The sequence below is a fragment of the Podarcis liolepis genome, assembly GCF_965112155.1.
Source record: "Podarcis liolepis genome assembly, contig: HAP1_SCAFFOLD_38, whole genome shotgun sequence".
NCBI classification, from domain to species: Eukaryota; Metazoa; Chordata; class Lepidosauria; order Squamata; family Lacertidae; genus Podarcis; species Podarcis liolepis.
The window spans coordinates 169,538-194,449 of NW_028148749.1; the positions used below are offsets into that span (position 1 = coordinate 169,538).

At 40.4% G+C, this 24,912-nt stretch overlaps 2 protein-coding genes across 12 annotated transcripts in view; one reads left to right on the forward strand and one right to left on the reverse strand.

Annotated features, from left to right (window-relative positions):
* Window positions 1–3,006, forward strand: part of LOC310699067 (condensin complex subunit 3-like) — a 34,221-nt gene extending 31,215 nt beyond the window's left edge. For all 6 annotated transcript variants that reach the window (XM_083520672.1, XM_083520674.1, XM_083520671.1 and 3 more), the window contains 2 exons: window positions 1,042–1,114; window positions 2,465–3,006. In XM_083520672.1, the coding sequence (XP_083376798.1) occupies window positions 1,042–1,114; window positions 2,465–2,570 (179 nt within the window). In that variant the 3' untranslated portion in view covers window positions 2,571–3,006. The remainder of the gene's footprint in view (window positions 1–1,041; window positions 1,115–2,464) is intronic.
* A 1,308-nt stretch (window positions 3,007–4,314) lies between these two features.
* Window positions 4,315–24,912, reverse strand: part of LOC310699065 (ligand-dependent nuclear receptor corepressor-like protein) — a 61,262-nt gene continuing 40,664 nt past the window's right edge. For 3 of the 6 annotated variants that reach the window (XR_014521909.1, XR_014521912.1, XR_014521913.1), the window contains exons 7-9: window positions 18,839–23,565; window positions 9,344–10,733; window positions 4,315–4,579 (exon numbers count right to left, since the gene is read on the reverse strand). Coding sequence is in view for 1 of the 6 variants with exons in the window: in XM_083520666.1 (XP_083376792.1) it covers window positions 15,043–15,102; window positions 15,860–15,906; window positions 18,839–23,565 (4,834 nt within the window). In the remaining 5 variants the exon portion in view is untranslated. Of the gene's footprint in view, window positions 4,580–9,343; window positions 10,734–14,155; window positions 15,103–15,859; window positions 15,907–18,838; window positions 23,566–24,912 lie in introns of those variants that run through there. The other 3 variants (XR_014521911.1, XM_083520666.1, XR_014521910.1) reach the window with 3 other exon arrangements.

Here is a 24,912-nt window from a genome sequence, read left to right on the forward strand (position 1 = left end):
GCCATATCTTTGTAGATATTCCCCGAAGTTTTTCCACTCATTGTCTTTTTTTTAAATTTTATTTCATATTTTATGCTCGCTAATTCTGCATAGTCACTTCATCTCCAGTTATGTCCAGAAGGAATGCTTCTGGTTTCTTAGGGAAAGTAAATTTAAAGATCTTTTTTAACTCAAAATTTCCAGGTGTATTTGCACTGCCACCACAGGTGGAGAAATGATCCCTCTGCTTCTAAGCATTTCCAGCAAAGCGTGGAACCTCTTTTGCACATTTTGACCAATTTGCCAGGCGTCAAATACCACCTGTAATGCATATTTTGCATGTTTTCTCTTATCTGATAACGGGCAGAAAAGTTCATTGTTTTATTCCATATTTTCCCCCAAGCTAAGATTTCAATGATATGCCCAGTGTCTATTGCTCATTTTGTCATTGCCTATTTAATGAGTTCATCTTTAGTCTCCCATTCTAATATTTAGATTATATATTTAGATTATTTTTTGTGTGTGTTTCCTGATACCAGTTTTTCAAATTCTGGTCCTCCTTGTTGCTGCCTGTACATCTAAGCTGCTGTTAGTGTGTTGCTGTATGATCAAAATGTCTTCTTCTTTGGTGATCACTTGTAGCCGAGTAGGATTGTCTTCCATAAACACAGTTTTAACAATGAGTCTGTAAGTGACTCAAAATGTACGGAGACATTCACATAATTTTGCTATTACTGTAACACATATTGGATAAGATACATTTGTGGCTTTATAGTCCTTAAGGCCTTTACAAGCCCTCTAATATTGGCTTACAGAACTGTCCCTTAGATTAGAGAAGATTTCATTTTGACCCTGTTCAGCCTTTGAGTGTTGATGGAACTGTAGTCTTACAACCTGCTAGAAGCCAGGCATGCTAAAGAGACTTTGTGTCAGGAACTGCCAGTACAGTGAATGTGCTTGCAGGGACTCTGCGGGTGGAGCAGTGAAAATGGGTAGAGAAACTAGTTCTACAATTTTAAAGGCAGTCTTTGAGGGAGAAAAAAGTAATTTGTGGTCTTTTAGGTCTGAGAAAAACGGAAGAGAAGTCTGTGCCGAGAAGAGGAAATAACAGAATTGTGGAGTCCGAAAGTGAAAGGTAACTTGTGTGCAAACATGGAATGTTTATGCAGCAACTCCTGTTTCAATTGGACAAACATTTATAATTCTCACTCATCTCCCCACCAGCAGACATTCAGCTAAATTGATCTGTTTATTCATTTGCTTATTTACATATATACAACAGGACTGCAGCTTTGGGTGACTTGACCCTGTGGCAGTGAGCTGTGGGACCCTGCAGGGCTACAAAGTTCCCTCAGTGCTTTGAAACATGTATAGGAAGCTGTTTGGTGCTGCCATCATTTGGGACTTTGGGTCACCGTTATGTAGGCGAGACCTCGCTGTAAAGCCAGGAAAGGAAGAGCCGCTGATACGCTCTCCACGGCTCTTGCTCTAAAGCAAGAAAAGCGAGAGCTGCGCAGAGTGTGTCAGCGGCTGTTGCTCTACTTTACAGCGCCTGACGGACGGGAGCCATGGCTCCGGCTGCGGAGGCATCCCTCAGCTCGCGACTGCAGTGGCAGCCGAGGGATCCCTCTGCCATCCAGTGCATTCGCTCCATAAGACACACAGACATTTCCCCTTACTTTTTAGGAGGGAAAAAGTTCGTCTCATGGAGTGAAAAATACGGTAGGTGTTACGTAACCGTGTACAGTGGTGCCTCGCAAGACGAAAAGAATCCGTTCTGTGATTCTCTTCGTCTAGCGGTTTTTTCGTCTTGCAAAGCAAGCCCATTGATGGATTAGCGCTTTTAGCGGCTTATCTGCTGATTGGATCAGCTGATAAGCGGCTTAGCGGCTTAGAAAAAGGGGAGGGGAGGGAAAAAAGCCAGCAGGAACTCGCAAGACATTGTCGTCTTGCGAAGCATGCCCATAGGAAATTCGTTTTGCGAAGCACCTCCAAAACGGAAAACTCTTTCGTCTAGCGAGTTTTCCGTCTTGCGAGGCATTCGTCTTGCGGGGCACCACTGTACTGATCTTGCAGGATCCACACTTGCGGCTTATATTATATATTGTTAATTTGTTTTGCAACCTGCCCTTCTTCCCAAAAGAGCTTGTGCATGTTATCAGACCCACTTAGAAAGTCCTGAACAATTTAGGGTCTAGGGTCTGTATGGCCTCTACCAGTACCAGCCTGCCTAGGCTTTATTGGGATACTTTCATGCTGGTCCCAGGCGAGTGCTGCTTGTGTGGTGATGCAAGATATGGCCATTTCTGTAGTTTCACCCCAGCTGGGGGTGGGAATGGGCAGATAAAGCAGAGGTGCATATGACCCAGAACAGAGGTAAAGAAGGCTGAATTTCACACAATAGTTTGCAATAACACAAATAAATGAGTGCTGCTTCTAGTTTAAAATGGTGGATTAATGATTCCTAAACCCTGTTACTTTGCAGTGAAGAAGATCAACAATCTGTTTCACTGGCAAGACCATCACGCCGAGCAAAAGCAATAGCTCTTGAAAAAACCAGAATGAATCTCTCCAAGCTTCTGGACAAATAATTCAACTGACCGAAAAGTAGACCAGTGCAGCTGGATGTAAACCCACTTTTAAATAATTGTATGTAAAAAACAAAGGAAAGCATACCTGCTCGGTAACTCGTTTTCTGCTTAATCCTTTTTGTGTGTGCACTTGCAGTAAATGGTTAGACTTGGGTATGCAAAGACAAATACTTTCTTCTTTAATTTCAGAAGTTTTTTCTGACTTGCATTTTTTTTTTAAGATAGTGCACAATGTGGATGATTTGCGAATAGTACCACCTAATGAGGTTACATTGCATATCTGGCTTAATTGCAAGCTGTATTCTGTTTCTTGCATATGGTGCAGGTGCTAACCTATTTATGGATTATAGGTCAGGTTTTTTTTTACCATGCAAAATGTATAAATGTACTGTTGAAGTTACTCTTTTAAAAGATGAAATAAAGGACATTTACTGGATGTTGCTCATCTTTACCAGTTTGATGGCTGTAAGATTATTTTGGCTTCAAAGGTGGTGGTAAAAGCGGGATTATAAACATATTATGCAGAATTTTGGTAGCTCGGACTGGCATAAAATTCTAGAAGTCTGAAACCTTAAAATTTCAGACTTATTGCCTTTATATTTGAGATGTATCTGAAACATAGGTCAGTTCAAGTTGCCCACTGTACCTTAATATTATTATATTTATCCCGCCCCTCTGACTTAGGTTGCCCCAGCCACTCTTGGTGTCTTCCAGCAAATATAAAAACATAGTAGGACATCAAACCTTTAAAAGCTTCTTTATACAGGGCTGCCTTCTGGTGTCTCATACTGTTGTTATTAAAAAGAAATCACTGGTGGTGGGAGTAGTGATAGAGATGGCTGATCCATTAGTCCTGGGTTCACCTTGTGTGCTAGAATTCTCAACCACTAACTGTCACGTTTCGGTGGAAAAAAAGTTAGTGCTCATAATACTTAAAGCTGTGTAAAGGCATAAAATGCGGCTGTAATTTATTAGCAGTATTTTGGAAAAGAGGTGGGTTTCTTTGAAATCTTGGTTGTAGAGTGAATATTGAATGGTTGATTTATTATATTGATTGTTTAAACTGGCTGTAGGATATAACATGCTCCATATTTGAAAACATAGTGCCAGGAACTGCCTTCTGTGTGTGTGCTAGAAGTATCAAGTAATCTATTTTTAAAACAAACTATAGACAATGTAACCATTTTAAGACAGAAAATCCAGAATGTAGTTTATAACCATTTTAATCTTAGTTTGATGTAATTTCTACAAGTTTTCACCCCCATCACCAAACACTTAGCAAAATGTTGATAAAATGAAGGCTTAGGAAATGACTGAGTCTGTTTTCTCTACAATCAATGGCCCTTCAGATTATTATTTTTTTTAAAAATGACATACATTTCATAGATGAAATAGGTGAAAATTATGATTTAGAAAGCATACCATACATTTTAATAATTATAATCTGTAAGATTTTTAAAACCCTTTGCATTTTTATACAGCTTTGCACCAAGGTAAACTATCTACTGAATGTATGAATAACTTTTACACATCACGTTACATAAATATATTAACATCTGTGCACGAAATAAAACCAGAGAATATATCATTAGCGGCAAAAGAATAGAAAGAAATACAGCATACTGTAAAAAAGACAGTATCTCATTCTTATGACCTATACTGAAGTTGTTTCGTATTTACATGCAAAGAGTCACAGCCAACTAACAATATTCATGGTTTACTATGAAGCCACAACCCCAGCATGTCATCTCATGATCAAAAATGCTTATTCGGCAGAAAAAAACAATTGCACACAATGTACAAAACAATAGTGCAAGAAGAGCTGCAAACTCCTTGTTCTCTTCATCTTTGAGCTTTTGGTTAAAAACTATACAGCTGACCAGAGATGCTGTTGTGAAACTTAGCTTCTACTCCATGGGTAGATTTAAGGCACATCATTATTTTCACAGGTTGGGTGCTTATCTTGTGTCAAATATGTTCCAGTTTTCTGTTTTTTTCATATGTAGAAACTGGTTAGAGGGAGGACAGGAATTAAATTTAGATTAAAAATTGAAACTTATCATCTAAAGTAGATGCAGCAACCTGAATTTTATTGCACTGTCCAGAATATCAGGTTTCATTGGCTTTTTCTAAGTGCTGCCCTGTCCTATTGGATTGAGCTATTTGAGCATACACAGATCCCATCTCACAACTACTATGAAATTGGATTTCCCAATCAGGAACAGGAGTCTCCAAAGTGATTAGCAGTGTCCTACTTCTCTATCTGGAAAACGTCGCGAGGGTGTAGTGGTTTCGAGCAAAGTTTTAATTAACGCTTCTAAAAATGGAAAACGTTGAAACCTCTTGGGCTTTGCAGAGGCAGAAACTGTCTGCTTCCAGCGCTGGAATACTCTACAAGCTACGGACTTAATTCTACTACTCAGTACACCTAGAGACATGTATATAAAATAACTTAACAATGGTAAAGTTGTTTGGGCTTCTCAGTGCATGTATTGGAACTGCAATACATGTCTATTCTGCCTTCTAGTGCAGACGTCTAGTGCAGTCATGGGTGTGAATCTCTGTTTAGGAAAAGCTACAACTTTCTCAAGTCTGCTGCAAATTGCACAACACATGGCTCTCTGGCTTGTAGTAAGGCACAGATGTATGTATGCTCTTGCATAACCCTCTCCCAGTAATCGGGGAGATGAGGACAATTCTGGAATACATTTGGTTGGATCCTGAGAGCCACAAGCAGAAGGACTTTTGCAGAACCTCTCTTCTCCCCCCACAAAAAATTAAAAGCTTCTGAGGGTTGGGGAACCCTTTCATATAGGATTTGAGGGATTACTTACACTTACAGTTAATGGGTTCCAACCCCATTTTTGTTTTGCTATTATACATTAGGGTATTTGCTTGCTTTTAATGTAGAGCCCGTCCTGTACACTTCAAATTATTATACTTTCTATATCATGTTTATTCTCTGGTGGCAGTAGTAGATGGAAGAGGCAGGCAACTACAGTGGTGCCCCGCAAGACAAACGCCTCGCGAGACGAAAAACTCGCAAAACGAAAGTTTTTTTCGTTTTCGAGTTGCTTCGCAAGACAAATTTCCCTATGGGCTTGCTTCGCAAAACGAAGCTTGCCCCGCAAGCTCTGGGGACAGCGGGAAGCGCAGCGCGTCTTCCCCGCTGTCCCCAGACCTCTTTTGAAGCAAGGGGCGGCGCGGAGAAGATCGCTTCTCCCCGTTGCCAGCCCCGCAAGCTCCGGGGACAGAGGGGAAGGCGCAGCGCCTTCCCCCCTCTCCCCAGACCCCTTTTGAACCAAGGGGCGGCAAGGGGGAGAAGCGATCTTCTCCTCTCCGCCCCTTGCTTCAAAAGAGGGGACAGAGCGGCGCTTCCCCTCTGTCCCCAGACGGTCTCCATAAGAACGCATTGATTGATTTTCAATGCATTCCTATGGGAAACCGTGCTTCGCAAGAGGAAAAACTCGCAAGAAGAAAAAACTTGCAGAACGAATTAATTTCATCTTGCGAGGCACCACTGTATTAGACTTCTTTGCAGCTAATCTAAGTAGCATGGATTGATGGTCTGAGAGTGCAGTGCTTGAAAGTGATTTCTGCAAATATTTCAAAGGGTATTAGGGAAGGACTCTGCACACTTACTATGTTTCCAATAGACTTGGGTAACTGAAACTCAACTGGAACTAAGTTGTGTTTGTACAGGCTCTATATGCTATGCTCAACAGTATTTTTAAATGCATCTGCACATCTGCCAGCAAACATTTTCAATGTTTCACTAAAAATACAGAAATATTTTTTTAGGTAACTGGATGAAGTGCCTGGGTTTAGCACCTTTCAAGTGAACTTACTACCAGTTGCATAATTTTAGCTCAAAAAGAAGAATGAAGGAATGCTCTTAGCCATTGAACACCATGCTACCAGGTGATGACATTCCCTTATAAAGAGCCTGGCTTTTCTGTGCAATTAAGCAGCAAGATCTATTTTACTTAGTATGTTAAGTTGCACATATGTTGAAAGGTATAGTTACACTACATATTATTTTCTCCTATAAATGAGTGGCTGTTTCTTTTTTATGGAGAAATGTCAAGAGTTGCATTTGGGGACAACCATAGTATAGGCTGCTGTGTCGTGAATCTACACCACTAGCTATACACCACTGGTGCGACAGGTTATGATCAAGACTACTCTTAAGTAAGCCAGTGACATCACTGAGATTTTAACTCATATAAGTCCAATGCTAGCTGCTACACCTAAAACTGTGTACATGCTCAGAACAGATTCAGATCAAACAGTATAGGAACTGGGCTGGTGGAAGCATCCAGATGTCTAATATAACTGCACAAGTCTTACAGGAATGAGTGCATGTCTGCCGTTGAGAAAAAGGCCAAAGGGGACCACCAGTTAATTCCAACCATTAAAATCCAACTTTTAAAAACGGTGGCCTACATTCAAAAGTCTTGGATGGGGTACCAGGTACTCATGAATTGAATGGTGGCACTGGAGGCTTGGGATTTATGAGGACTAGGTGTGGGGTTTTTTTTTTTCTAGTTTTGGCTGGTTCACCAGTTAAGGTTCTGTTGGGTTGGAAATGACTTGGCCACTGTACTCCATGCTCTGGTAACTTCCAGATTGGATTATTGCAAAGTGTGGGGCTGTCCCTGAAGACAACATGGAAACTTCAATTGGTCTAAATGCAGTGCTACCAGTTCAGATCTCATCCTGCCCCGATTTAAAACAGTTGCACTGGTTGCCAGTTCATTTCTAGGCCCAATCCAAGGTGCAAGGTGTTTAAAAGCCCTAAACTACTCGGGTCCCAAATACCTGAAATATCATTTACTTCTCTACAGACCCTCTCAGGTGTTAAAGTCAGCAGAGGGGGCCTTTTTTGTTATTCCACTACCCTCAGAAGCTTGGGGGTGGCGACAGCCCGGGAGAGGGCATCTTCTATTGCAGCTCCTAAGTTGTGGAATACCATCCCCACACATCTAAATCATACCGCTCTAGCAAATGCTGCAAACACCTCTTTTGATACCCAATATGTATATTTTTAGGATCCATCTTATTTCTGTGATTGCAGAGAGTTTTAAACTATTTTAAGAACTGTGTTTTAATGGTTGTGACCCACCCTGAAACCTTAGGGTGAAGGATAGGTAGTACCTACTACTACTACTATTAATAATAATAATAATTCAGAGCGTAGTTGCCAACACCAAGACCCAGAAAGCCATGGTTTGTAACTGCATAATATCCTGCTCTAATAAACATTCATGACAATCCTAACCTAAAGATCCCATGGAAAGCAAGAATCCTTTATGGCCAAATCAGCTTATTTACAAAAATACATAAGTGCAAGCTGTATTACTAATCTCCAAACATATGTATTACTCTATATTTGAGCTTTGTGCTTTTAATGCATCCTTGTAGGCCACTTTAAGCTCTTGCATGGCCAAATGCACAGGGTGTTATCCAACTTCCTTTTACTCTTGAGAAGATCCAGTGAAATTAAGTGACCTAACTTAGTCACTTCCTTTCATTTCCATAGGACTACACTGAGTAAAGTACCGTATTTTTCGCTCTATAAGACGCACCAGACCACAAGACGCACCTAGTTTTGGGAGGAGGAAAACAAGAAAAAAAATATTCTGAATCTCAGAAGCCAGAACAGCAAAAGGGATCACTGCGCAGTGAAAGCAGCAATCCCTCTTGCTGTTCTGGCTTCTGGGATAGCAGCGCAGCCTGCATTCGCTCCATAAGACGCACACACATTTCCCCTTACTTTTTAGGAGGGAAAAAGTGAGTCTTATAGAGCAAAAAATACGGTAACTGCATTCCACCCAATGATTTACTCTGCATACTTCTAGAGCCTATATATAAGCATGCGCATCCTGGTCTGTAAATATGAACTAGATTTAACCTCTATCTTAGGCAGTACCTGACTTCTAAAAAAGATGGCATAGTCCTGAAGAGGATAATTTGTGGACAGGTTTCTATGTGCACTGTGCAGACCATTCTACTATATCAAATGGCTGCTTTGGGGGAATGATGTCCCCTATATCTATCAGCCATGCACATTCAGGGATCTGTGCATACTCTGCTCATGGAATCCCTCCATCAACCTCTGCTGGGGAAAAGTGAATTTCCTTCTCCCCATTGGGCTGGTGAGGGAAATAATGTAATTGCTGAACATTACTGTACTTGAAGATTTATAACTTGGGCCGTCTGAGCAGAAATACCAGGGCAAAGACACAATGGGACTGACAAAAGGTATATAAGTGCCCTTTTCACTATAGATGGCATGACTATACCTTCTAGTGCAAAGGTTTACATAACTCTGCGGAAACAGATACTGTAAAAAGCAGCCTGTGATGGATTAACCCTATAGTTACTCTTGCCAAATCTAACAATCCTAATTCTACTTAGGTTGAATCATTACAAAAGGTTAAAATGTTCTGGCATTTTTATACATTTATTTAAAATATAATCTGCAAGATGAGTAGCTGAAACACATGATTATTATTATTTTTTTAAAAAAAGAAATGCCTACTGCGATTATACAATGTTGGATTGAACGTCCCCTCTCCCCCCCAAAAATCTGAACTTATCAAGCAAAGCTAAACCATAAACTGCGATGCTCAAGTACTAAAGAAACACCATCCAAATAATATACATGTGCATAAACTCCTTGCTACACTGTTTCTTGGTGCTTCCATGCAGATACCTCAGACTGGGAAGAAAGAGCAGAGCTGCAGACTACAATATGAACCAAGCTATACATGATTGTCTGTTCTGCTTGATGAAAGCCTGGCAGGCCTAGCTCTGGGGAGGGGCGAGAGAGGGAAATAGTTTAGCCTCCATGGAAGTATATCTTTTCCCCCCATTGAATCTACAGAACTCGCCCCCCCCCCCAAGCTATGAACCTGGAGACTTTTGAAATCCATCAAAAGTACATGAAAATAATCGACAGCTCGGTGCAGAGGTAGATTTCTTACTGGAATAATATCTAGGGACCCTACACATTTCAAGCTACACAAACTTCATCACCGTGGGGTAGCATCAGTCCTGATCGAGAACAAAACCGTTTCAAGTCACTCCCAGTTCCCTCTGCACTCAGTATGTAGTCCTGGACTGGGGGAATCTGTGCAGAGAAGCAAGCGTCTACTAGCAAGGCCAATGCAGGTGTGCACCTATTTTGATGCTCACCTGAGTCCAGCTTAATGAGCTGGATTGGGTCAGAGATTGGGGGAAACCCTTTCGACCCTAAGGTAAATAAGGACACGACAATGCTAACCCCATTCCTCCACACGACATCTAGTTAAAGTCCATAGCTTCCACAGTTACATTCCCGCTAGTCTGTCTCAGGTGAGGTAACAGTGCAGAAGTCCAAGTATCCAGTAAAGATCCCTTACCAACCAAACAACTTGTCAACCAAGTTGTCTGCCAAAGGGACAGTTTTAAGGAAGCTCTGCAGACAAAAAAAGCTAAGTTTAACACCAAGAAAAAATATACATAAAAATAGGGCTCATTACAGCAATCTCAACTTCGTCAGAGAGAGGTTTCTGAAGCTGCTATTTTCGGCAGGGTTGCTTCCAAAGTTCTTTTGAAAAAAAACACCACGCACATAGATCTTAAGATACGCAAAAAATGTCACATAAAAACACAGCAATGCAATTTTACTCTGCATGGTGGGGGGGTTTGGAATTTTAGGAAGCCAGTTTGCCCAGCATGCAACTTCTGGGCACCACGACCGAATGGCTAACCATTTTAAAGAGATTTTGGCATGCATGTTCAGAAGTCAGTCATAAGAAGCTTACGAATAGGCACAGTCCCCCAGGCCACTTTCCGTGAAGACTATGCCCGACCATCAGAAAAAGCTCTTACCCCAGGCAGCGACCCAAACAGCCCCCAGAAAGGTAGTGTCTAGCTCTTTAAAGCAGTTTTGCTTAGTTATTAACAGCAATGGCTTGCTCAGTTTTTACAATCATTCACAGTATTGCATGCTTATCAGGGACTACAAGACAGACGGACTCATCTTGACGATTCATGGGTTTTGCTGTTAGACTTGGGAGCTTCCATGAAGAGGCAACTGAAATGGGATCATGGAGTATTCAACAGCTCTGCTTGCAAATCCTCCCAGCAAAGGCAGTCCAACAGGTTTAAGAGGTCCTATAAAAAAGAGAAAATTAAGACCCGGACTTCACACATTTTCGTATGAATGGTGTGTGCGTTCACAATATTCACAGATTTGGCAGAAGGTTCTGATGGTACAAAAACCCATTTAATCAGTACAAATATATTCTTTGCAATTTTTGTCAAATGTTGTTTTTCTTTATAGTTCAGCTAAATTAAATAATTCGGCCTTAGTAATTTCAATGGAAAAGTTAAGCATGCATGCTCTTCAATCTTTTCCATTGAAGTCAATGGGATGTAAGGCCCGGCCTTTGTCCAAAGCTTACAAATTCAGGATTTGTCTGTCAGTGATTTGCAAGGGAGCCACCTACATAGTGTTGTAAGACTTTATATTATTGCCTCAATTATATTATTACCTAAATTATCAATTTAAGGTATTTACATCATCTAAGGAAGCGTATTCCTTTCATCTCTGTTTTGAGATAGCCACTTACACAGGGGTTATGTTCTGAACCCCTGTGTGCATCAGCGAAATGGGGAGCACCCTGGAGATTGCTCCCTCCTCGCAAGCCAGATACTTGTTGAAAGCTTCCCTGCACCTCAGCCGAGCTGGTCAAGGCTCCCCGTTGTGCCTCCGGCTTGTAGGAGCTGGAGACACATGGGGGTTTGCACAGCTCACACACAACAAAGTGTGATCTGGAGAGCAGCTGATCCGAGCAGCCTCAACAAACCTCTGGCTCACGAGACGACCCTTCCTAGGGCCCAAAGAGGACTCCTTCCGAGTTGGAGGTGCAGTGGGGCTTTCCAGCTAACAGTAGCCACTTTCCCATGTGTCAGCTGTTAGCCAGAAGGCTGAAGAGCCTCAGCAAAGCCCTGTTGCACCTCCTCCCAATGAGACCTTCCCCGGAGCCCAAAGAGGTTGGTTGTCCCCTTTAGGTTCCAAGGAGGGTCTTCTTGCAAGCCAGAGGCTTTTTGCGGCTGCTTAGCAGATGTGCGGGAAAGTTTCCCCATATATCAGGTCAGCGGCTCAACAAAGCCCTGCTGCCCTTCCAGCTTCCACAGCTGATGAACAGAGAAGTGTCTTCCTTGAGCGTCAGCTGTGGTAGCCCCTAAATTCACCTTAATAACATCTTTGTCCACTAATCCATTTTTGAACATTTTATCAGGCTTCATTGCCCGTAAGGTAAGCCACAAAAAACACAGCGCTCACTACCAAAATTAAGAAAGCAAACTTTTCAAGTCATAGTTCTTCCTCCACTTCCAATAAACCTGCCTTCCCATTTGTACAGTGGTACCTCGGGTTACATACACTTCAGGTTACAGACTCCGCTAACCCAGAAATAGTACCTCGGGTTAAGAACTTTGCTTCAGGATGAGAACAGAAATTGTGGCACGGCAGCAGGAGGCCCCATTAGCTAAAGTGGTGCTTCAGGTTAAGAACAGTTTCAGGTTAAGAACAGACCTCCGGAACGGATTAAGTACTTAACCCAAGGTATCACTGTACATGCCCATGCACATCTGGAGCTGGATTCTGGAGGTCTTTAGCTACACAGATCAATGCATGGTGACCAGTTAAAGAGACATCAAATCTGCTCCTAGTTTAGATAGGCAAAATGTAACTATTCAGGGCATTGTATCGCTAAAAGCAAGCATTTCAAAATCCTATGGATTTACTAACATGGCTCAGTTGCTAGAGCACGAGACTCTTAATCTCAAGGTCACGGGTTCAAGCCCCATGTTGAGCAAGATTCCTGCGTTGCAGGTTGGACTAGATGACCCTCACGGTCCCTACAATTCTCTGATTATACTGCCCCACTGAGTAACTTTGGCTTGATTGTTCCCTTTCCACTTGATTTTGTATGTAGCCTATTTAGTCCCCCCACAAAGGGTATCAGAGTTAACAGAAATTATGTAGTTTTAGTATTTCATCTTAATATGCCAGTGTTTGTTTTAGTATCTCATCTTAAGTAAGTTCCAATATTTCACACTCTAAGCTAATGTATTTGAAATAAGGCCAATTGCTTCTATCTTTTCCTACAGCTGCAGAAAAATAACTGGCATTGAAACTTTTGGAAAAGGTTTTTGTCCCCAGTTCAGCAAGAGCATCCGGGGCAGATTCAAGTTCCCAGCTAACAACAAACAGAACGAGGAAAAAAAAATAAAAATAGAATGAGATGAAAAGCGAAACAGTAGACAAGGCAAATAATCCAGTTAGGGATGCCTGTAGCTTTCTTTTGCAAGTCTTATCTAAAACTCTGCATATGAGCTGGGATTCTAATGCATGTTACACCAGAAGGAAGGGAGGGAGGCTACTGGCAAAGTGTGCCTGGGAGCACGGGGCAATGGCACATAGCCTGCCCGCCACTCTCAAGCCTCCCCCGGCGCCAGCCTGGGGAGGTAGTGCCAGGAGGCGGTAGTGTCGGGAAGCAGGTGCGCAGCGTGCCTGGAACCAGCCGCCAGTTCAGGGCGATAGTACCAGGAGATGGGCCGCACCCGCAAATAACCCTTGAATTTTAAAGCTGCGGCTTTTATTTTGGCCAATACCGTACGCAATGTCCTGGCAACTGCTACTACTTAAGGGTCTAAAACTGATAAATGATGACAGTGAATACAATTCATCTGGCCAGCAGGCCTACAAGGCAGCTCAAACGGCAGCAGCCTGGCAGCGGCAGAAGCACTGGCAGCAGGGGCACAATAATCGGCCTGCGAAGCATCGTCATGGCAGTGGTGGCAGGAAACGGTGGCAGAAGCCACGAGGACTCGCAGGCCACCACTGATTGTGCTGCCATTGCCAGGCCTTGCAGGTTGTCGCTGCTTCTGTCAACACATACTGCGGTCATGGCAAGCTGTTTCTGCCACTGCTGTTTCTGCCTCCCAGCAGGTTTGCTGGCAGTCCCAGATTATCATCACCGTACTCTGGATTGTCCTGAATATCACCATTTGGTAGCCAAGCCCAAAACCAAAAGTCCAGTTGGGATGAATCTTGGCTTGTCTGCTGATGAAACTGAGTGTTGATGATTGATAATATTGTCATTTATCCGTTTTAGACCCTTAAGTAGTAGCAGTTGCCAGGACATTGTCCTGTTTGCTGCTGTGTAGTTCCTTATTTCTGACATTGTGGTAGACTGCAATATTTAGCTGGTGATAACATTGCAGTGTTTAGCTGATGAGTTACTGTGATGTTGAAAACCAGATATCGCCTAACCCTTACACACATTGTGAATCGTGATATATTGCCAGCTCAAATATTATGAAACAATTATCAAGATGTGAATTTCAAACCGGTGTTAGACGATATATTGATATATCACCCACCCCTACTCCAGATATCTTGTAGATGGGATGTCAGGGAAGAGGCTAAGACTTGTTTTATTTGCTAGAGATTTAGGGAGCAGATTGGTAAATGGTAAAAGGGGGAGATAAAAGGGTAAAAGGGGGAGATAAAAGGGGGAGTAAAAACGAAGTTGAAAGGCACCTTCAAAAGTGTTAACTCTTTCCAAAACAACTGCTCAAAACTGCAAGAATAGAAGCTCACATAGATCAGGAACGGTAGCATCAAATCCTTGAGGGTGTCAGGATGTCAGTGTGGTTAATGAGCAGAATCAAGGAAGCTATTACAGAAGCCTTCCTTCAGAAGATGGAAGCCTTGCCCATAGGAAGACAAAAAAGGAGCACAAACACTGGCAAGCAAGAGAAATGCAGGCAAACAAGAGAGCCGAAAGAAGAATCTGGGCAGCATATTGCTAAAAACATTAAGAAAATGTAGTTAACTAACATCAGAACTAGGAAACCAGCCACAAAGGTGGTTGGACTGCTGGATAACAAGGGAGTGAAAAGGGTATCAAAAGAAGAAAGAGACTGCAGAGAAACTGAATTGACTCTTTGTGTACGTCTTCACTGTGGAAGATGTACAACAGCACCAGGTCCAAACTGGTATGTTCACAAAGAAAGTGTGAACAGCTAAGGTTGAGATCTATATGCATCTACAGATGAAGGGTGGTATACAAATTTAATAAAAATAATAAAATTAAAATAAGACAATTAGTGGCAACGAGGAGTTCTAGATCTTATTGGCCCATTAAAAATTAACTATTCACCAGGTGCAAATGTTATCCCTCCTGAGTTTTTTTCAAGAACTCAAATGTTATTATTGCTGGTCTGCTAACAAAACTATGCAACTTTTCCCTAAAATACCAGCTCCATACCTGAAGACTGGAAAACGGCCAAATGTAACATACATTTTTAAAAGAGATCCAGTAAAGAAGATGTCATTTAGCATATGGACAGGGAGAATGCCATACAGACTATGAACTTGGACTTTGAATACTCTTTTGATAGTTCCTCCTCAAAGACTCCTTTGTGACCCCAATGTGACAAGAGGGCAAGCCGTCGGATGAAACAGTAGCTGGATAAAGAACAGGAAGCAAAAGAGTAGGAATAAATGTTCAGTTCTCACATTGGAGAGAGAAGTTGGGTTCCCTCAGGAGCTATAGTAAAGGTAAAGGGACCCCTGACCATTAGGTCCAGTCGTGGCTGGACTCTGGAGTTGCGGCGCTCATCTCGCTTTATTGGCCGAGGGAGCCGGCGTACAACTTCCGGGTCATGTGGCCAGCATGGCGAACCAGAGCTACGCACAGAAACGCCATTTACCTTCCCGCCAGAGCGATACCTATTTATCTACTTGCACTATGACGTGCTTTCGAACTGCTAGGTTGGCAGGAGCTGGGACCAAGCAACGGGAGCTCACCCTGTCACGGGGATTCAAACTGCTGACCTTCTGATCGGCAAGTTCTAGGCTCTGTGGTTTAACCCACAGCACCACCCAGACCCAGATTATCTAGTTAGGTGAGATGATGACATTTCCTGAAAACACCAAATTATTTGGGGTGGTAAAGATGAAAGGGGATTTTCAAGCTCCAAAAAGATCTATCCAAACAGAATGAATACAGCAAAGGCAATTCATTGTAAATAAGTTTAACATGATGCACAGTGACAAGATCTGAACTGAGAAACAGCTCTTGGGGGTGTGGTGGGCAGCTGAATGAAAAGGTTGAGCAGCCCTGAAAAATGTAAATTCCATATGCTAGGGATCATTAGAAAAGGGTTTAGAAATAAAACTGCTAACAATGTCATTTCTTTAAACAAATCAATGGTGCACTCACCTTCAAAATACTGGATATAGTTGCATCTCTAAAAGAATATTGTAGAGCTGGAAAAGGTGCAGAAAAGGGCACCTAAAATGATCAGGGGGCTGGAACAAACACTTCTATGAGGAAAGGTTATTTACATTTGGCCCTTTCTATTTTTAATAAGGCGAGTAAAGGATAACGAGAAGGGCTTTATAGCTTTCTTTATACATGGGGTGAAGAAAATAGATAATACTAGAAAAAATGGGGTCATCAAATGAAGCGGAATGGCAATTCAGAGTTCACTGAGGTCAATGGGAATTACTTCTAAGTAAAAAATATAGAGGCTTGCATTGTTAATTCCTTATAAAAAATAGACATTAATTGCATAGCAGCAATCAACTGTTCAAAAATACAGGTGCCCTGAAAAATAATTGCACCGAAACACTCCCCTTTCCTAAAAGTACCACTGCATGAAACAGTTGGTGAAAATTTGATACTAGAACTTTGGCACTGCAATACAGATACTTTAAGTTGTATTACTGAAGTTTCACATTAATGCTATTGTACATCTATGTCATTCTCCCATTCTGCCCATTGATTAATATGTTCAGAGGAGGCCTTACAGACCTTCATTTGTGGCAACTTGGAGGAGGGTCTTCTCTATGTGACCTCTCAGCCTGTGGAATAAGTTCCCCACCGAGATATGGCTTCTGGAGAGCTTCTGCCAGCTGTTAAAGCCTATCTAATTACTCACATTTCCCTGGGCCTCTGATGCAAGTTCAATGATTCCTGGTCTTGGTAATTGTAATATGGGGTTTTATTGAATATTAAATTGTTTCAGAATTGTTGCTTGGTTCTGAATTAGTTTTATTATTCACCGATTTGGTACTTAAAAAATAATAATACTGGAAAGAGCATGAATATTCTAAATACAGGACTATGTACATTAAAGTGAGGCATTTTCTTACGGTCATTAGAAGAGGGCACGTGGAATCTAATTATGTGCCTAAAATTAATACCATCAGAGCTTTGGATTACAAACGGAGGCAGATTTGACATGATGTCTGCTCTGGTTACAGCACTGTCCAGCGAGCAATGGTTTGTTTCCTTTACATGCTAGTAAGTATGGAAAACCATGAACAACAGAGAAAGAACAAAAACAACACAACAGAAGTCTCAAGTGAAATAATGAAAGACTATGAAAAAGTTATCAGTTTCTTTTTCTTAAAAAGGATATCACAAAGCTATGCCTGAAAAAGTAGCTATTATAGTAAGCAGAATTTTGTTGCCGCTGCCAATTTTAACACACCTGTGCTTTCTATGTAATTTGAATTTCCACCCCACCACAAGAATATATATATCTAAAGTTGCCAGATTACAACATGAGGTCCTGCCGGCCCCTTTAAATGCAAAGTATGTGGCTACAATATCATTTTGCCTCGTTCCTGGTGCCTTCATTTTCTCAATAGGTAAAGAGGATGGGCGTTGAGGGGCAGAAATTGCAGCAGTCCTGTTTTAGGATTTAAATAAACAGGCAAGATTTGGGGGGCGGGGTTGCAATCTGGCAAACTCTAGCCTACCAAGAAAACTGGCAGCCATGAGAGAGCTCTTTATACATACATTAATATAAAAATGGGCAGCTCATTTTATAACAATGACTCCATGCTATAGACAGTTCATTTACCTAACCCCCCCCCCACCAGTGTGGTTCAAAATGATCGCATAAGGACACATTCAAGATAGAGTCCTCAAGAAATCAAAATATGCACGTTATCCCTCCACCGCCCCCCACCCAGTATGTTTATATAGGCTTGGAAATAATACAGGTAAATGAAAAGGGACATAAGCTAAGCAATTAAACATTTTAGCCTCTTCCCCAATTTAGCACAATTCTGCATTTTTAAATATAATTTGGTTGTGTCTCCCCTCCCTGCAATTTACAATTTGCCATTCTGATTCTGAATAACTGGAAACTAGCCCCAATTAGTCATGATTTAAATTTTATCTTCTTTGGTTTCTTATATACCCATATTAAATGTTATTTTTAATTACACACCCAACCTTCTTTTCTAATTATGCCTTTATAATGAAAAGATTTCAGCTCTGTACTGTTAGTTCTCTGTCTGAATTCAGATTCCTTAGACTATTACACCAAGTAGTACTTGGTGTGTGCCCTGCTTTTTCCAAGAATGGACATGCACAGCTGCTAAAGTGGTCAGCAGTCTATTTTCATAATACTGGGCTCTATCAGAGTAGGGAGGGGATATAGTTGTATCCCAGTGGATGCTTTCCCCATAGTATCTGTGTAAGGAAGTCTCATTGCTGCACATACAGCAAGCTTCCTGGTTCAGGAAGACTGTGTGCTTTAAACTTTATTGAAAGGAAGCAGAATTTAGTATATGTCTAACTTTTTCAAGACTGTGCTCAAAATGCTTTAAAACATCCAACTTGAAAATTGCAGAGGGTCTTGGCAGACCACTTAATGCTTTTCCTGCCTGTTGTAGCTTTTCAACTGCAGTGTGTCAGATGTTGTATGGTTAGTAATTGCATTAGTAATGCTTCTTATATTACTTATATATTGTATTTTTATTATATTTCACAGAATTCAAATTGCAACGCAATAAGAATACAATTGAAGAAATAAAAGAAGCAATTAACACAATTATAAATCAGTATATTTAAGGTGACGGATAGGCCATCTCCCATCCTTCAACCACAAATCCACAGACAGAACGCAGACCTCAATGAAGCTTGTAATTTGCAGACCAGTTTGGGAATTCCTGCTTGAAAATATTGTACTCTCAAAGCAAATGGGAAATTCAATTTTATACAGCGAAACATTAAGCAGTGCTAAACACTTTTAGCATTGCATCGTTTAAAATGGTAGATTCCTGACTTTTGTAAAAATAGTAAGAATGCTCTTCTGTACTGAGCATTTTCACTTGTCTCATTTTAATGGAAAGTTAATACAGATTTTGTATAGGGGTGAGGGGGAGATGAAATACAACTTACCCAGTTGGTACTTTGAGTAACAACTTGATACTTGGCCAGTGCTGCATAATTGCCTCGTATTCCTTTCTCTGATATTCAGGTTGGTAAGCTTGTACTGCGTCTTCCTCCTCTTGCTTGTCTTCTTAGGGACCTCGGCAGGACCATCTTCAAAAGTGACACGCTTGCTTGGTTTCTTGCAGTCTTGCTCAATATGCAGGTCTTTAACCAAGCTGAAATTCTTAGCTTCCTCAGCATCCTTCTCACATCTGTCAGACGTTCTCTGCTTAGCAGAATGGGACCTTAAAGTACAGTGCCTTTTCCCCTGAAAGTAGCCGTCACTGGCACTACGATCGACAGATTCCGGAGTGCAAACAACAGTGCTACTGAAAGAATGCTGCTCTTCAGATGGGTTGATTTTCTTCAAAAATATTCTACAATCCTTAAAGGTTTTGTCTTTCCAGTCATCTTCACCAAAGGCATGTGCTTTCCCGATATTTTTTTGGTTGTGATCTACGGATTGTGCGCTTGGTCTACAATTATTTGTCAAGCCAGGCTTTGTGCTGAGGTCTGTCAATTGTGTTTTCTGTTGATAAAATGCACCTGTGATTTCATTTCCAGTTGAAGTGCTACTCTGAGAGTCTACAAGAATTGCGGGCGATTTAGTGTCTACTGTACCATTCTCGTGGCTTGTGCTCGTTTTGTTGTTAATTTCCTGACTTGTGTTAGCAAAACGCTGGCTTTGGCAGAAGAATCGCAAATGCTGCTTTTTCGATTTCCAGTCACTTGTTCCATGATTGTACAGCTTTTTCACTTGTCTCCACCGATCGTGCTGTAAATTCTCAAATTTGGTTCTTCTTAATTTCGCTAAAGTGAAGTTACGTTTCCTCTTTAAGACTCGAGACCTGACTATTTTATGGAGGATTTGTATCTTTCCCGCCGATTTCGATGGCGTGGATAGTGCAAATTTTTTAAAGTGCTTTCTCAAAGGACTAGTATTACAATCACATTGTCTTGTTCCAATTTTAAATTGCCGTGTACTGATTACTTCAACAGGATTGCGAGCATTCGCCTTTCTCACTAATGCCAGTGACTGCGTTTCCGTAGTTTGCATAAACCATGTGCACAGTTCATCTATATTACACTTTTTCTGGAAAAGCATTTTTATAGGAGAGTTTTCAAGCTGTAACACGCAGGAGTCCAAAGGCTTTGATACTTTAATGCTATAGTCTTGTTCAATATGACACCGCTCATCATAGAGGCATTTTTCAAATTCTTCTCCGTTCACGTGCAACCAAGTATTTGTTATCTGTTCATATCTACTATTTAGTTCTTTTAACAAGGAATCATTAGAAATGGAAGGATCCCACCATCTGAGGGAAGAATTTGATGAAATGGTGGGATCTGACGACATTTCATTAACAAATCTAAACTTATTATTCTCTGAACTTTTTTTTGCTTTTTCTGGGGCCTTATTTCCTGAGGTATCTTTGGGTGCCATGTTTGAATGTTTTATTTTTTGATTCTTAGCATTTTTCAAACAGAGCTTATAGGATTTGTGTAGAAAGGCACGTCTACAAGACAGCGAGTTAGAGGATGCTAAGGACTGTAAGAAAGGCAGCGATGGTCTTCTATCTCTAAGAGATTGTCTCAAAGGGATTTCAGGTTTACTTGGCGCTATTGTAATAATTTCATCTGAAAAATCCTTACTTTTATCATTCCAATAGCTTTTTGAAACATCCAACTTATTGCATTGTTGATCAACCTTCTTAGGAGACCCATGTTTTTCTAACACAGTCTCTTGTTCTAAAGGAGGCAGGCAGCTGTTAATACTCACTATTCTTTCCTGAGATGAAATCTGGTTAACAGTCACTGATATGCCAGATATTTTTACTTTTGCTGGTCTACCAGGTTTTCGAATTATATTTAAAGGCTTCTGTTTTGGTCTTACGATATTGCTACAATGGGATGGTAGCACTGGGCTGCTCTCTAAAGGTCTAACATACTCATAGCCAGATGAAGAGGTCTTGCGTTCAATAGAGCTTTGCATACTTCTGTTTTTTGGCAAACTATTCCTTGTTTCTGAGTTTTGCTTCACTTGATCAGATTCACATACAACATGATTGTGAGGACTTGGTACCAAACTGACTACATTTAGGCTACTTTCAGAAACACACCTCTTAGTCCTTCGTGACCTTCCAAAGACCACTGTCACAGTAATGTTCTTGTTAATATTACTGTCCTCTAGAACTTCTGCATTGGAGCTCACGCTTTTTTTCCTAGCACTGATGGAATCACTTATATTATTGGCATTTTCAGCATCTACCTTAGGCTTTGGCGGTCGGCCAATTGGACGCTTAATCTGCTTCACAACTTGAGGACCTAATTTTTTTGGTCGGCCCGGTTTTCTTTTCAGAGAGGATCCATTGCCACTTTGTTCTACAGGATCTTCATTTGGCTTGTGCTCACCAATGTTTGTTTCATGAGCAATTACTGAAGGAAAAACAGAATTTACTTCATTTGTAGGGCTGTTTTCAAGAGAAACAGTTTTACCAGGATCCACAGCTTCCAATTGTTTTTCTGCCAGCACACTTGTTTTCCGCTGAAGAGAATAAAGGTCAATGTTTAATTTAGCAGAATCATTTACAGAGGTTAGTGTGTATTTCACTCCTTCGCTACTATTAATCTCTGAAAGGAACATAAGTTTTATAGGACTAGTGTAATTTAGTGCTGGAGAATTATCTCCCACATCAGAACTTGATTGCAAGTCCTCATTATGGTAAGTCAACGTATCTGAATTGAATGCTGATGATTTCAAAAGGCTTTTATATCCTTCATCAGACACTTTTTCTTCTTTTGTTGGCAGACATTCCTGTTTGCTATTATTGCTACATGGAACATGAGCTTGTGACAGTACATATTGTCCCGTACTTCCACTTTCACTCATGCTAATAAGAAGACCATTTTTAGCATTCTTGTTGGCTTCATACTTGTGCGTATCTTTCAGTTTGCTGGATATTTTATAACTATTAAACAATGGCTTTTTAGTCTTTTGAGCCATATTTATTGTGTCTTCCAAGCGCTCTACAACAACATGTAGATTTGTGTTTCGAACAATCTTGTTTATATCTTCATTGCTGCACGTTTGGGCCTGTAAATCTTTAAGCATTTTTTCTCTTTCCACGCAGTTAGGTTTTTTCCCGTTTGAGGATTTTTGAAATAAAAAATTGTTTGTCACATACACAGAGCACCACATAGGAGGAATAACATTATGTTTGGTCCTGTCCAACATCCTATCATCATCTCCCTTCACAGAGACTGGATCCATATGTAGTTCACAATTTCCATGTATTTTAGCCAAGCTGCTTTGGGATGCTGTAGAAGTATTTTCTGAAAATGCTACTAAACCAGAATTGGTCTCTGAATTATTCAGAAGTAGTTCTACTGTCTCTTCTTGACCTATTGGCAAAGACTTTGATTTAATGGGAGAAAATAGCTGATATTTATTTTCATTAATTTGTAAAGAATGATCTTTTGATGTGCTATGATTTTCATTTTTGTTTGGTGATAGTTTGTAATTTTTTCTCACATTTCTTTTTGAATTTGCCTTTTTCCTTATGAAGGTTTCATCCAGACTGGCTATCTCTCTCTTAATTTGCAACGATTGTCTTTTAAACAGTGATGAATCGGGGGAATTATGCAGTGCAAGTAAGGTTTCTTGCCGTTTGCGAAATCGTGTTTGGATAATTTTATTTTCTGCTTCTTTGTCATGCTGGCTCAACAACTCCATAAAATTATAATCATTTGCCTTAGCATCATGTAAGAGAGAGGTTATGAAGCTCTGTAATTTAAGATCAGATTCTGTTCTCCCATCACTCTTAGATAATTTTGCAAGATTTGCTGTATCAGTAGTTTCAATTGATTTTAATTTCTCATTAATTCTATCCATTAAGTCCTGAAAGGCGGCAGCATTTTCAATTTTTTCAAGCTTATCAGAATTTATAAGGCTAGTTTCTTGATTTGCACTTAGAAAAGTCTTATCCACGTTACCGGCCACTTCTGCAATGCATAATTTATTTTTCGGTTCACACACAGAACGTCTTTCAGCTCGCGACAGGGAAGGAGGCTGATTATGATTCATTTCAAGTCTATTTAGAGATCCTTCAACTGATTCCTCCAAATAATCATATTCATCAGCTTCCACAGGTGATAGTGTAGGTGGCGAAGGGCTGTGGCCTCTGCTAGCTTTGTTAATCTTTTGCCCTGCTGAAATGAGATTTGTACAAAGTGCTGTTCTTGCCGCGTGGCTCTTACACTCCTTTAACTGTTTGAGGCAGCACCTAGGAGGACTAGAAGGCACAGGATTCCCTTTGTTTACCACTGTGTTAACATATCCAACGGTCACAGACTGGCACGACAAACGATCTAAGTCTTTCACAGAGACTGACAGAGGTGGCAAACAGGTATTTGGTCTTTGATTTTGTAAACAGCACCTTTTCATTTGCATGTTGCCATCACAACTGCAGACTGGAATGTGCACATCATCTTCAGATGCTTCTGAATGTATAGTTTGCGGCAGCTGGCAACTGCCAACAGAATGAATACACGATTCTTGGATTAAAAATTTCAACATAGCTAAAATCTGATGCCCGTGATAAGAGCACAACGATTCCAAAACTTTGCTTAGAGCAGAATTTCCTCTTTCCAATTTAGATGTTTCCTCTGATTTTGCACCATCTGTTGCACTTGAACTGAAAACGAAAAGCAGATCAAAACAAAAAGGAAATTGCAGTTAAATATGGCACAATATGACTGAAGATTAATTCTGATAAGGTACCAAAACTCTTATTTCAAAAGTTACACTTCCACTGAGGTTCTGCATATACGTTGTATGGAACACATACAACATTAATGAATCTGCTAACATTATGTGATACAACAGTAAGAAAAACTCAAGCTTGGCTAATAAATTGTTTTCTTAGTCAGATAGATTCTCCAATATAAAATATGCAACTGCACCTTCCATAAAATAGTCTAACCACAGAAATAATAAGCCTTCATTTACTCCAGTGAGATAATATTTTAATTTAAACAATAGTCACGATATGGTTGTCATCCTAATCACATTTTAACTATAAGTAAATTACATTTAAATCAATAGGACTCTGGGCCGCTTCACACATGGCCAATTTCTAATACAAATATCATGTCTTAATAGCAAATTTCGTGAGTTCTAAAGTACATTTTGTGCTACAAAAGCACACAGCGCAGGGAAAAAACCCTCAGTTGGTTGATGGTTTCCCCTACTAGTACATGGAGCAAAACATACACATTTGAATTTATCAGACATGACTGTATATTTGTTTTTATTTTGATTATATATTTTGTGGTTTTATATTTTGATTTTGTTCTGTGAACCACCCTGAGACCTCCGGGTATAGGGTGGTATATAAATTCCATAAATAATAATATATTCAAGATGTAATGAGCTTCCTACAAGAATGTCATATTTCCATACAGGAAATTAGCCATTTGGTAAGCAACCCTTACTCTGAAAAAAATGTGTTCTGGAAGTAAAACACTAATATTAAATTTCATGTGACGCTTATTTAGGTTAAGTTACCAGTTAAATGATAAATGTAGTATTTCGTTTTATATCTTGAATTTAAGAAATCAGTATTATTTAAAAAAGCTTTACTTGGGCCAGACTATTTCCAATCTCTTTCTAAACAAGCAGCAGTCTGCTAAACATAAAAAAATAAATAAAATAAAATTGAATGGATACTGTGTAAAAATGCTGGCTTTTCTTTTAAAGTCTGCACTGCATATATGAATTTGGACCCTGTGTTGCTTTAGTTCACTCAAAACTTTACATGAATGGTTTTCCTCATTCCTTTCAAGGGCAGAGTCAACTCTTGGTCTTTTAGAACTATGCTGTCCTTCATTTAAATAAATGGAAAAGCCCTTATGCGTGCCCACAACATGACAACTGTGTGTAGTGGGTACCATTTTTAGTCACTGTACAACTGAGTCAATGAAAAGGAACCAAGTGCACATATATTTCAGTTTATAGCAGTGTTTTTCAACCACTGTTCCGC